Source organism: Phaethon lepturus, unplaced genomic scaffold (genome assembly GCF_000687285.1).
Source record: "Phaethon lepturus isolate BGI_N335 unplaced genomic scaffold, ASM68728v1 scaffold47192, whole genome shotgun sequence".
Lineage (NCBI taxonomy): Eukaryota > Metazoa > Chordata > Aves > Phaethontiformes > Phaethontidae > Phaethon > Phaethon lepturus.
In genome coordinates, this window is record NW_010523521.1 from 1 (window position 1) to 14,343 (window position 14,343).

At 36.0% G+C, this 14,343-nt stretch overlaps 1 protein-coding gene across 1 annotated transcript in view; it reads right to left on the minus strand.

Annotated features, from left to right (window-relative positions):
• Positions 1 to 1,155: 1,155 nt before the first annotated feature.
• POLR3A (polymerase (RNA) III (DNA directed) polypeptide A, 155kDa) overlaps positions 1,156 to 14,343 on the minus strand; it is a gene marked incomplete at both ends in the record, with an annotated part of 32,099 nt that continues 18,911 nt past the window's right edge. The window contains 11 exons of the mRNA XM_010282137.1: positions 1,156 to 1,288; positions 2,615 to 2,746; positions 3,070 to 3,234; positions 3,917 to 4,081; positions 4,521 to 4,613; positions 4,724 to 4,817; positions 5,443 to 5,613; positions 7,486 to 7,568; positions 7,655 to 7,741; positions 12,454 to 12,567; positions 13,380 to 13,550. Coding sequence (XP_010280439.1) covers positions 1,156 to 1,288; positions 2,615 to 2,746; positions 3,070 to 3,234; positions 3,917 to 4,081; positions 4,521 to 4,613; positions 4,724 to 4,817; positions 5,443 to 5,613; positions 7,486 to 7,568; positions 7,655 to 7,741; positions 12,454 to 12,567; positions 13,380 to 13,550 — 1,408 coding nt within the window. The remainder of the gene's footprint in view (positions 1,289 to 2,614; positions 2,747 to 3,069; positions 3,235 to 3,916; positions 4,082 to 4,520; positions 4,614 to 4,723; positions 4,818 to 5,442; positions 5,614 to 7,485; positions 7,569 to 7,654; positions 7,742 to 12,453; positions 12,568 to 13,379; positions 13,551 to 14,343) is intronic.

Here is a 14,343-nt window from a genome sequence, read left to right on the forward strand (position 1 = left end):
AATATTAATAAATAATAAGTAATAATAAATAATTCATATTTTTAGACTTCATTAGCACCCAGAAACTCCAAATGAGTGGTTACAGCTCTAGGATGGTAGGCCTTACGTAAATAGATGATCAAGAGGCTGAAACCTGCTTGACTTCTCCTTTCCTCTGTTTAACTTACTAGATAGAGACTTGTTAACAAATCATTCCAAAACATATGTAGCTTAAAGGAGAATGAAATCTGGGAGGAATGGGGCAAAGGAGTTTAAAGAACGAAAAATAATTTCAATTCCAAATATTAGAGTACGTGGCAGAAATGAAAAATTAAGAGACAAACAGAATGACAAAACTCATCTATTTGAATTTTCAGTTTGGCTGTATGTATGTGTGCACTTGTGTGCATGTATACATATATTTTTAAACTCTTATCAGATTCTTTCATTAATTTGATTAAAAGATGATCCAGTGGATCTTTATGAACTTAACTTTAAAACTGAAGAACAGATACACTTAAAAAAACTTCTCAGGACAGGGATCTTCTCTGTTCTATTAATGAATGGAGTACTGATAACCAAGGCTTCTAATTAAAAAAAAAAACAAACCCAAACCACAAACTATTTTTATCTATTTGTATCAGAACTAACTGAAGAAGTCAAGAACTTTGCCCTTCTGTTTCTTTCTAAGTAAAACTGGCAAATTATGCATAGTATGATACCTATGCTACCTGAGACGTAGACATCTTCCTACCTCTTAATAGGAATAAAAAAGAAACCTAAATACTGAATGGGGTACTAGATTCCTTAATCAGTTCTAGGGGTTGAAGATACACAAACTTTCACAACTGAAAAAACAGAACTACTGATAGTGGGACAAATTTCCTGGTGTTTCACTGATCTATGTGGTGAGAAGTAAAACCGAATTACTAAAAGCCTACTTTAAGAAACATACAACAAACGTCCAACTGACTTCAAGATCTCTGATTGAGATTGTAACTAGAGAATCATCCACCAAACTTCTAGGATCAGGAAGTATGGATCAGCCTTAAGACCTAAAGTTTTTGACACATAAGCTGAGGAGAAAGCTTAACAAGGGCAAAAATCCAATGCTTTGAAGAGGTTTACAGATGCTGGGTAAGGACCACAAACTGCAACAGAATTTCCAATACCTACCACAAACAGAATCCTTCTGTCCAAAGTAGGCAGCATCAAAGAGATGGTCTGCAGTCTTTTCAAAAGAAGCAAGCATCAACACACTTTCCTTCATTTTTGCCAGACCAAACCTAGTAATGCCCAGCACTTCACCCTTGATTGATGAAAAAACCCAAAGAAAGACTATCACAATAGTGGCTGGAGGTCAGTTATGCTTGCTAAAGAAGCAAATCAAGTGAACAACAGAACACATGAAACAAGTAGTAAGTAAAAAGGTTACTATCTACAATATAGCATTGTCACAATATGCTGCTTCACAGTTAAAGATCCTGAAGGTTAACAGTTTGGTAGTAACCAGTATTTCAGTAAAACAGAAGTGATTATTCATACAAAACAGAAGCTGTTATAAATGGTTAACAGATTTTTTTTTTTTTAAGCAAGATTACTAGGAAGATTGAAAGAAACATGACCATGAGAAAAAACACGTAATTATAAGCTAGTTCTTGAGCTACAAACTTCAGTGGGGTCTGCAAGCACTATGCTGAAGCTACTGCCTATTGTCTACTGATAAACCTGACTTCATCTGCCAGGAGATTATGGAAGATGTTAAATCTTCATTTTTTCACTCTCCAGGAAAAAAAACAATTTTTTTTTTTTAAATAACTTGGTTTATTTCCGTCTCTGTTTCTAGCAAACATCCTGACTGTAACAGACTGCGCACAGAAGCGCAAGTCACAAGTATATACAAAAGAATGAACACTAGGAGCCCAACAAGTGTAAAACACTGCACTCTGATGCCCTTTTCCACTATTGTGTTGTAGCTCCACACAGCCAGCTCTGGGGATTGCTGCAGCTCAGTACAACAAAGCCCTACAGTTTTGGGAGAAGTCACGACTCCTTCATCCATTTTACCCTTGCACTCTGGCAGGAAAAGTGGAAAATCTTACTTGACTAAGTGTACTCAAATCTAAAAAACACATCGGATGCAAAGGAAAGAAAGTCAACCAATAAAGGACAGTTTTCAACTAAAAAGTTCTGAAAGACTGTTCATAGTCTATATGTAATCTGATTCTATTTGTAATATTGTATCCTTTGACTCATATACAGTGCAGCTGCTATCAACCACACCCCATGCGGTTTTCTGCACTGCAAGCCTTAAATTGCATGCATGGTTACCCAAACAGTTGATTTTCATACCACAGTTTTTAGGATTCCTATTTCCAATATGAAATTATGATTCCCTACTCGTTATATCAACTTGTTCTCACTCAAAATAGACCTTCTCCCCCCTGCCCTCAAGAACTAGATTAATTAAGCATTTTGTTTGATATACAAACAACAGTATTTGGTAAGTACAACTTATAATTCTTTAAACCTGTAACTGATTTCCATCTCCCTAGCTCACCATCCTTCTCAAACATGGTAAAATTAATTTGTTTAAACAGGCCAATGTAACATTCAGAAAAAGCTTAGTACAAACCTTGTAAGTCATGAGATCAGACAGCAACATAACATGTCTCCTGTCAATGCTCATACCATGGTTCACCATTGTATACTGAATCTCATTGATAATGGTTGTCCGAGCAGCTTCAATTCCTAGTGTCTTCTCTACCTACACAAGAGATTATGTTAGATTAATGAATAACCAAACACTTGGAACGAGTATATTCCTGGAACAAATAACATCTGATGTCAGATAATACTCTATTTCCCTTAGTACCCTTTTGTACTTCTCTGTTTTAAAAATATTTATAGAAAAAGCTTCTTCAAAGTGAACAGTGCTGCCAGTCGAATTATTCTCTTGTGTTAATGCATTCTGACAACTATTAGTGAAATCAGGCTTGAACAGACATCAACTGCTGCATCTGAGCACAAACAAGCACTTGTAATAAAGACGCTATGGGGAAAAACCCACAGTACCCATTTGAACATTACCTCGTAAGTGTTGTTAGAAGATGTTTTTGTTCCTTTCACTCCATGAGTGGCCATAACAGCTCGCAGATTATCACCTTCAACCAGAAGTTTATATCTTTCCTTTCCACTTTGTTCATCAATATGAATGACAGCTCGAGAAACCTCTGGTATACCTTGTACTACAACCTTCACAAAACAAAAAAAACCTGGTAACTTGGATGTGTACAGGAATGCAGTATAAAAGGGTGTAATCCCTACCAGCATCCAAACCTGTTTAGAAGCTCCAGTCTTTGGAGTAAATGCTCAATTAAAATACATAGGAAGTAAGATTTCCTGCTCCTAAATACACTAGTGCAAATGTGACATTCACACTGTCCTACAAACCTTACTCACTACCTACATTTTATGCCAGATATCCTCACACTCAGACCCGGGTCTCTGAATGGTGGTAGATCCACACAACTGAAAGGGCATCCCTGTCAATAATAAGGTTCACTTATCACTATTTTTAAAATCCAAAGTAGACAGTCTCTTTACAGAAAGCTGCAAAAATGCCCAATACTGTCATGTGGTTCGATCCTAGATGCAGCTGGAAAATGATATAATTATTTCATACAACTGCTGCACTCAGAATGCTTCAGTAAATGTTGTAAGGAAAGTATCGAGGCTTCCATTTTATTTATAAAGATCGGTAGCAGAGGCTTAAGTTTCAGCTGTAAAGCAGTAGCATCACAATCTGAGAGTCAGGGACTCAGCCCACCTTTGTTGTCAATACCGACAAGAATCATTTTGTACTCCCCACCACAGAACTCCAAATTATTATTACTGATTGCCTCCCTCAAAAGCATGAGACAGCCTTTGTTTTTACCTTTGGTAGTTCTTCCTTCAGGGACTGCAATACATAATACATTGAACTCTTGCTATTTTCACGAGGGGTCACACATACAACTGCTTCTCCATGGACAGCAACATCCCCAGGCTTTACTCTGAGTTTAGATATGCAAATAGAGTAGCGCACAGTCTCTGCATTCACCTGTGGCAAAAGTCAGCCAGCAAACATCAGGGCACCACCCAGCATACATAAATCTGCTCAAATACATGCAGCACTCTTTCAACAGAATATGAAGAAGAGGGATGTAGAAAAATAAACAAAAATTGTTACTCTTATCAACTGCATGAAATATTACCCTACGCTGAGGGTATCGGCCAGTATGTTAACTAATGGACAGAAATGGCATCCTTGTATTTAGCAAGACACCACGAAATTAATGTATGTTCTCTCATTTCCAAATAAAGGAAAAATTATCCGCTTTTTTCCTCTTGTAATTACAGACGTAATGTAGCCACAGGACATCCTTAATTTACTTTCTTTTTTTAACTTCCACTGGTCTGATTTCTGTTTCTGAGAGAGGATTAAGAGACCCTTTGGAATTTACCCAGAGCATATTTTGCGTAACAATTGAACCACTTACCTCTAATCTCAGTAATCTAATGCGCTCTAAAGACAGCTTCACTAGGATGAAACAATCATCTGGAAGAAACACTTCCTCAATATATTCTGAAATCTTTAAGAGATAAGGATGAAATAGTTAGCCTGTGAAAATGGTTAAAATGCCCCATAGCAATTGGCCAATGGTTACATCTAAAGCATCAGCAATAATACAAATTTTCCTACCTCTCCTAATAAAGTTTTCTCAATTCTTCCTTTAACCAGACGGGCAAAATCAGGATCGTCATCTTTGTCCAACTGTGCTGTTATAATAGGGGTGCTACAAAGAATAAACACACCAAAAAAACAGTTAGGAAATTGCTCAACTAGATTACAGATGGAAATTTGAATTACAGCTTGACTTATGGAACCTATCTCATCATCTAGAGTAGTATTTAATAAGATAGAGAGGCCTTCAGCTTCCTCAGATATATTTAAGAAAATTATTGTACATGTACTTCAGGCTGGTAAAAACAAGCAGACACACAAGAGATTCTAACACAACAACTAGTGACTATTTTCATGGTGCACATTACTCTAGTATTATTTAAGTATGGCTTCATGGATACCTAGAAATAGGTATGCTTCAACTACACTATGCTAAACACCAGAAAGTTTCACAACATGTAAGAGATATATTATTAATATAATTCCTAATGGAGTATTAAACTTACTAAGTAACCACTTTACCTCATTTATTTTCAGAAAAATAGAACTTGTATCTTCTCTGGCCCTAAATATGACTTAGCTGGAAAGACATGAGATTTTTCTTGTTTGGGTATTCCATGGATTCAATGTTGCCTAGTATATTACTGATAACAGAGAGATGCTATCACATATTGCAAATTTATCCATCAGGTTTCACTTAAGCAAAGGGAAAAAACAAAACAAAACAACATTAGTACCTAATAGCCTTTGAAGCATTAATGATTTCTTTGATTCTTGGCACACCCAAAGTAATGTTCATTGAAGCAACGCCAGCAAAATGGAAAGTTTTCAGAGTCATCTGTGTGCCGGGCTCACCGATACTCTGTGCACAAAGAGCTCCTACTGCAGAACCAGGCTCCATCTGTGCTCTGATAAAGAAATTATCTCATTAAAAAAAAAATACAGAAAGAAACACTGAACTCAAAAATGCATAAAATCCTAAGCAAGCAAAGACAGGAACTACACTACAAGATATACCAGAAGTTTGTTGGTTTTGTTTTTTGTTCTTGTTTTAAAATAAATGAATAGGAGAGATGTTAAAAGGTCACCAATACTCAAGACATTGATCTCATGCAAGGCAAGAAGATGCCCTGTCACACAGGTATTACACAGATCCAGTATAACATCCATAACAGAAAACAAAACACTTGGCCTCTACCTCCTAAGCATCAAGCAGTAGATTCAGTATTCCCCATTCAGGGAAATACCATACGCTAATATTTCCAAAACACCCCTTTATATGTTTAAGCATAAGAGACTTTATTAAGTCTTCTTTAAAAAAATTATTATGCAGATTACTTTTTAATCAGAAAAAACAAAATTAATATTAATGCCTTCTTGTTATTATCTTATTCAGAAGCCCTACACTGATGACCTACTTTCTCTTCAAGTTATACATGTAATGGGCTCATTCCCACATTTGCCCCTTTCTAAAATTGACGTAATTTGAGAGCTGGTTGTCCTTACAGGACAAAAAATGAAGACCACTACACTATGTGATCTCAAAACGACATGTAAGCAGTAGTTTACACCCTCCCCTACAATTTTGTTCAGGTCTTGCAGTTAGCATTCTTCAGCTTGCAGTGACATGTGAACTGCTTTTCTAGAGCAAATAATACAACCCCTGAACTTAAGGTACAATACCACTTCCTAAATCCGGGTTCTTGCTTTTTCGTCTATGAGCTCTTACCAAGTCAAAATGCTCTCTAATAGATGTTACAAGCTAAATCACTAAAGGAATTAATTCTGGGTGACCATAAAACAAGATTATTTAAGTAGAGGTTATTGTTTTCACTACTATTTGGAAATCCCTTTACATTCATGTCACAGCTACCCAAAAATTGCTGAAATCCCAGCTGAGAGATTTCTCCTGGTAAAATGACAATAGTATACAAAACAAAAACAATCATCATAGCAATGAGGTCCTTTCCAAAGGTTTAAGTTGTCAGATCAGCATAATATAGTACGCTAAAACAACCTACTACAGCAAAATAGGCAATTTATGTTTAAGAACACTTAAGACAAACTTAAGCAAATAATCCTCGTAACTGAAAGCAGAAGACTGATAATTGCTTTAAAATAGTTATGTTAAGAATTTAACATATACATGAATTTTCTTGAAAAAGAAAAAATATTGGTAAACAATTGATGCAGGTAAGCATGAGGCCACAGAGCATATGTGACCAATGGCTGCATGGCGACAAATAAATCCAAACAGTCTAAGTAAACGAAACAACCCTGAACAGATAATAAAAGATGAAAACATCCACACTATCACTGTCTTGTTAGAGACCAAGAATAACAAACAAAAGGTTCCTACAAGTGCGTAACATTCACAAATATGTGAGCATAAAGCGTGACATAATTCCTCACAGACTTTGTAAATCAAGAATAACCATCAAGATTCATATGGATTTGCAACTGATCTATTCAGATGTTGTTTTGCATAGACTCTTTGGAGGTTTGGAACAATCTCCTGCAAGAGCGGGAGGAAGGGAACATGTCTGCCTTAACAAGCCCACCTGTAGATGGCAATTCTTTTTTTTTTTTTTTTTTTTTACATTCTACCTTTGCATTGCAATGTTTGGATCATCGGGGACAACTGTTTCTTATGCTTTATTTGTATTGCATTCACAACAGAACCAACATTCATACAGTAAAAGTAGCAAAATACACTCTTAGATTGCAAACAAAGCAATTGGGGGTATAAATTGAGAAAAAGTAACAGGCTAAACACTTACCTCATGTATTTGTCCCTACAAGTCTCTAGAAACTTCTCTAGTTGTGTTGGAGTAATCCTATCCAACTGATATAAAACTCGAGGCTGAAAAGACAATAGAACAGTTGGAAAAGCAATAGCTTATGAAGATCTAAAATAACTACATAAATGACCTCCTTGAAACTATTTACCTCTGTTGTGCCGTTGTCATTAATGCCATACTTATCCCTAGTTTTTTTTATCTTCTCAGAAACACCTTTGATGAATTTTTTAATTTCCTGAAATTACATTAAAACAACAGTAAGCAAAGACATGGTCTTCATATCAAAGTCTTCAGCAGTAAGTTATTTGCTTAGAGCTCCAAATTGAATGTTTACAATAATAAATTGACAATACACAATATGAAGAGAGGAACATCAAAAAACTTAGACACACACATACGCTAGAATTTATCAAACGAGATTCACTCTTTTGTAACCATAAATTAGTAGCAGTACATGAGGAATACGGTCCACGCTGAATAAAAGCATCCTTCCTGAGCACACACTGAAAACTTAAGAGATTTGACTTTGGTTGATCCTTCCTTCCTACCCACCACTTACTGAAACTGATTCTACCACACTGAAAAAAAATTTAAAAATATCCAAATTCTTATTTTCCTTGTATACTGACACAAACACATTCTCGCTCACTTCTCAGTATTCAAAATAAGTCAAAATGGAAAGACTGTGGCGACAGAGGAAGTATATAAAGGTCACCTGCTGGATAGGTTTTAGAGATTCAAGATGTACTTTGTTTGGGGGGAAAAAAAAAAAAACATATACACATCAGTCTCTACCTAACATAGTTCAAATAACTTCTCTATGCTGTGGAGAGGCCTTGCAGAGAATTGCATTTAACCTGTAGCAGTACCCATGCCTTTCAATCTCTTCCCAGGTTTACTCAAAAGTAGTTCTATCAGTCATTACTGGAACATAAATTGAAACAATACTGTCAGAAAAATATCCAACTTTTCTATGGAAACATCATTTGAGCATTACATTTTGGATATAGATATGTACTGTAGAAGTCATGAAATACAAGGTCCATGATTAAACTCTTCTATAAAAGTGGACTCAGTGCAAGTCATTACCATAACACAGGCTTATCAAAACCAAAATATAAACAAAAAGCAAGAGGAAATCCTTCCTGTCTACTTCAATAACAATTTAAGAAAGCCTCCATGAAGGAGTGAGCAGTTTGATTTTTAGAGTTCTTTTAAATCCTTTCCACTCCACTAGCCCTGCGTTACAACCAGGATGATAGTTCTATAACATCGCCTCTTCTTCACTCAGTACTGCACTCCTTCCAGCCACTGCAGGAGCAGGGCACTGAAAATTACTTGCCTTTTTTTTTTTAAAATATATTCATAAATCATTATCAAAACACTTCTATTATGTCTTAACAGAATCTTCACATTCTCAGAATAACAATGTTTTTACTGGTATTCAAGGGATTTTCAGACAGTACATTATTTTCGGTGAATAGCAGAACAAAGCTCAAATGAAAGATCCAACAACAGAAGTGTGCTGCTGGAACGGATCCTTCAAGTTGTTTCCCCACTTGGATGACAACAAGATGCATTCATACATTTCTGCCCCTTTTGCCCTGCAGTAACTCATATTAATTCACCAATTAAATACTTCACCATTTTCAAGATTTCTGACCCTGAAATCTTTCCATAAAATAGATAATTCGATTTATTTCCTAAAATAAGTGTTAAGTAATAATGTGGTATTAAAAACACTACAGATGCATAAAAAAAGGAATATTGCAGGACTTGGAGAAAATCACCCAGAACATTTGATCTAGAGGAAAAAAAAAACATTATGGAGAGACTTTAAAAGTAATTCTATCTTGAAAGGTGCTTCTTTTGTGGAGGGGCAGGAAAGGAGGAGTGGAAGGGGAAGAAGGCAGAAAGTGTAACACTAACATCTGCCTCCAGAACACTTAAGACTAAGTTCTTTTAAATTTTCACCTACTCACATAAAGCCAGGGTCAGTAATAATAACCACTAACTCCTCAAAAGAAGTTGTCATACTGGCTGAAGATTTAGTCATATGGTCGTGTGGAGAAAGGGTAGACTTAAGACCAAAACAGCACAGGAATGCAAACAGCATTTTGGCCAACTATATACTGTCAACTTTTCCTCTTTGACAGTCCCTGAGTAGCAAAATACTTAAAAAAATCCCAAAAAACTCAAGCATACTAAATCAATTATTGTGTATCATTCTGAATTGTAAAAATAAGGTACTCAAATGATACATTATTTGCATGCACTGGAGCCAAAAGAGAGAGATGAGAAATAAAAGATAAATCTCTGATGAGATTTATTTTTCATTGTCAGAAGTTTTATTCATGCACAAGAACTAACAGAGGAAATAATTTATTCCTGTCAACTGTCAATTATCTGTTGGCAGTTCATCCAAACTATGGATTAATTTATGCTACAAATGTAGTTCCCGCTTTGCTGCGCCTGTCTGTCTCTCTGGAGTTATCGTCAGTGCAACACTGTCCTCTATGAGAGCAGCTATGTACCTTCCAGAGCCAGCTGCAGAAACTATTGCTTCTTTCACCTAGTCTAAACTGACAAAGTCTTTTAGTCTGGACCTGTTTAACAAAAAGGTGCCAAACTGACTCAGTAAGCTCTGCCCCAACATGAGCAGCTCCTACAGAGCCAACGTTTAGTCAAAACAGCAGTCCAGGATACAAAGCGTGGTCACTTGGGTGTTTGCATCATGTTTCCCAGCACTTAAGCTTGTGGGATCATTTATACATGTGAAGCACTGCTAATATAAGAATCCTCACAGTTCAGAAGCCCACTGAAAAGCAGAGTGGTACAGAAAATCCCACAAGATTCAGCAATAATCCATTCAAGTCCAGGCAGATCCACTGAGTCAGCCCTACAAATCCCAGCACCGACGGGCTGTGTGCTGAGCCCTTTCCATGTCTGCACCACACTCCCCAATACTCATATTGTACCATCTCCAAAAAAACACAGAAAAAAGATTTTTTTTTTTAAATTGTGAGGGTTTCTAAAGATTTTCCCCATTTCATTAAGAACACCACAAAAATCTCTCTTCACCTGTATCTTAATATACTCAAATACATTAAAAATATTAACACAAGTGTAACTGTGCCAACCAACAATCTGCTTTTTCATCAGTTGAATTCCCTCCAGTGAGGGTAGAGTGCAGGCAGAATGAATGCTAGTCTGTTTGAAAAAGGCTGTTTAGACATACTGTTTTCTGGACAAGAGTGCATATGCCCGTTATAGGAACCTCCTGGTAAAATACCAGCAATAAGAATTGTTGGTAAGGGAATGTTCCCCCTCTCTTCTGTAAGGGAAAAGTGAAGGAAGGGCTATGAAAACATCAGAAAAACATGCTAATATCCCTAAAGGTTGAACAAATGAGTTTTAGAAAGGAAAGTCATGTACTAAAAGAAAGCTTCCTCAAATCCTCCAATTCAACTATGGGATTAATTCACATGTCATGGTTTTTACCATTAAAAAGGAATTATGTCAATTATTGTGATGAACACCTACATTATAATTTAACAAGCAGTAATGTATATATGGTAATCAGTTACTTAGCACTATATACTAAAAAGCTTAGCTAAAAAGCACTAACATTAATGCTCACACAGTGCACACACATGCTGCAATTACCTCATTATATTTTTCATAACCTGTCTCAGTTAGTGTCTTCAAGGATGAACAGAAAAAGAAAAGAAGAAAATGTAACAGTATCTAAAACTTAAGATTTTAATGTTAAACTAATTACCATTAAGGTGATGTAGCCATAACTGTGCTTCTGAAATGAAGAGCAATGATTTAGATTTTCCTGATATGATTAGAAAGATGTACACCTCAAAGAACACCTTAATCTCCAAACTTTGATATTAGTATATTGCAGGGGTTTTTTCCTTCAGAGAGGCAGTTAAGATTTACAGCAGATTTCATGTATGGATATAATTATTTTTTCAACTCTGGTCTAGCAACAGAATTGCAAATCAGGTTTATAAACAACAGCTTACTAGATTTGTCACCTTCTGCTCTGAAGCACTTTGATCTTTTAAAAAGAAACCCTTGAAAAGCAGGTCACTAAATTCACGCTGTTCTCATCACTGCCAGTAATCAGAAGGTTCATCAAGGTAACAGTTCTACATGTCCGCACGCAGCTTAATGCTACAGTTTTTATCACTGTCTGCTAAAGCAGTCTTAAGTGTGGCTGCTCTCTTAAATATTAAAATTGCTTAATGCTCTTTCACACAAATTGACTTTTACATTTCAAAGTGCAAGCAGCCATGTGAACATCCAGATATCCTTAAAAGACATGTAAGTACTCCCCAGAAGATAAGTCCAGTCCAGCAAAGCACTTCATATGATAGAAGTTTTTTGCTGGGTTAGGATCACAGGAAAGGAAGGTAACTAGGTGTAAGTGCATAGGTGGTGTTTCTATTACAGGAAAACAACTAAATGAGTAAAAATAGTTATTCAGAAAGTTGACAATATCAAAACATATGCATAATAATGGAGTATGAGACTCAGTCCTAGTGGTTTCCTATATAGAGTCAATGAGTATTATTTAATTTCTGACATCCCAGCAGAAGAACATAATTACCGTACCATCTTGCTATAGTGAGAAATTCCAGCAAGATCTCATATTAGCAGCACCCTCTACTCAAAATAAAAAAATTAACTAGATTTTTCTCTCATTTCTAAAGTTCCTGTGGTGAACATGAACAACTACCATAATAAGAATTAAAATTGCTAGTCCTACCTCCCCACCCCGTATATGTACAGAAATGTATTAACTGAACAAACTATTCCTCCTGCTACTAATGCATAGAATTCAGCCATTGCTCTTACAGACTGATAAAACCATTTTATTTGCTTGAGTTACAAGCAAAAGCTAATCGCTGTGTGATAAGGACATGAGATAGTTACCTGCAGAAAACTGTCTCGGCAGCAGAGAAATTCGTTCTTCTTCATGATGGACTCAGATGTTAACACTAATTCATTTTTACTAAGGGCTGGTTCACTTCGGCATGGATATACAGCCTTAAGAGGAAAAAATTACTTCTTCAGATAAAACATAGGCACAAAAGCTCCATTGTAAAGACTTAAAATATAGATACATACAATAGATTAACAGTATTCTTTAGTTTTGCGTTGTTTGGGTTTTCTTACTACAAAATACCAGACTATTGTGAAGAGAAGCTCCACATACACTTCTACTTACTTATGGAAATCTGAAGGTATACACACACACATTTCTAATTCTAACAATTTATTACACTCACATTACAGAAATCTGTACAGTTATTTCATCAAAAGGCTTTCATCTTGGGGGGTTGGGGCAATGGGTGGAGTGGAGGAGGGGAGGGAACAACCGGCAAACAAACAAACCACAAACTAAAACCAAACAATACCATTCTTCAAACACCACAGTATTACCAGAGTTATTCAACAACACATCAGGCCTCTGACTTAAGAAGCAGTTCAACACAAAGAAAATGCATGTCTTGATTTAATAAGGAATTACTTTGTGTAATAGAAGTTCAATCTACTACCCAACTAAGCCCGTAATAACTTATCTAGCGAGCTGGATTTTAGTCCCTAGAACTATGTCTAAGCACAGAAGAAAATCGTATTTTTCACAGCTTATGCACAGCTGTCCTAGTTCTCTGTTCTAATGTAAAAAATATCTATAACTCTTAGCATACACATGCTGGAAGACCAACCAGGACCACCCCAAACACAATTTAAAATTAAATTCTTCAACTGAAACATTTCTCCCCACAATCTACTACTTCCTCCTACATGCTTAATAATCTTTTCACACTTCCAACAAAGATTTCAGTAATCCTTACTCTGATATTGTCTAGAACTCGCTTGAATTCCAGTGGTTCATCCTTTCCTTCCATGGCTGCAGGATCCAAGCCATCTCCTCCATAAATAAACTGTATAATGTCACCAGTAGAACTTCTGACTGTCAAATCATACTGTGAGCACAGATCTTCAAGTGATTTCACCAGCCGCCTCTGAAGGGGGGAGAAAAAAAAAAGTGTAAGGAAATAAACAGAATCTTTTTAAAAATAGCTATTGATAGGGATTACAAAAAGCATTGAAACTGGACTCAGAAAATGAATTTGACACAGCGATTACCAGACATGAAAACCTGCAAGTCATACATTATCCCTAGGGCTTTACTGTACATTCCGCAGAACATGAAAGCTAACAATAATCAAATTTAAAGCAACAACACAATTCTCCACATTTAGAAAGTCCATCACATAGGAAACCTAATGCTAAGCTGCAAGAACCTATTATAATCTAAGGAATTTGGAGGGTTTTTGACAGCATGTTCATATTCTTCCAATCAGGTTTATTTCTCAGGGATAAAACACTTTTTGCTTATGGAAGCAAAACCAGTCAACAATTATTTTCACTGACAAAAAACAAAGACCTCATCCATCAAATCCAGTAAGTAGGTGCTCTTTTTCTACCAGTGTTAGCTACTTCTCTTACTTTAATTCATTGTATTGGGAAATCCCTTTACTACTATCTTCATCCCTCTACCTCCCAAAAAGAAGGCATGCTATGAAGCATTAGTGGTTAAAAACTGTTTTAAGTGAAAGATGGACTTCATTGTTCTTTGAAAGTAAATTAGCTCTCTAAAGAATATAATGATATGTGGTAATTTTTTTCACTGAGCAGGAAAAAGGTAAGATGAAATAAATGTTTAGATTTTTTTTCTCCAAATTCCAAATGCTACAATTTATTCATGTAAGGTTGATGAGGAAAAATATTTTGCAGGTTGCTTATTTATATACA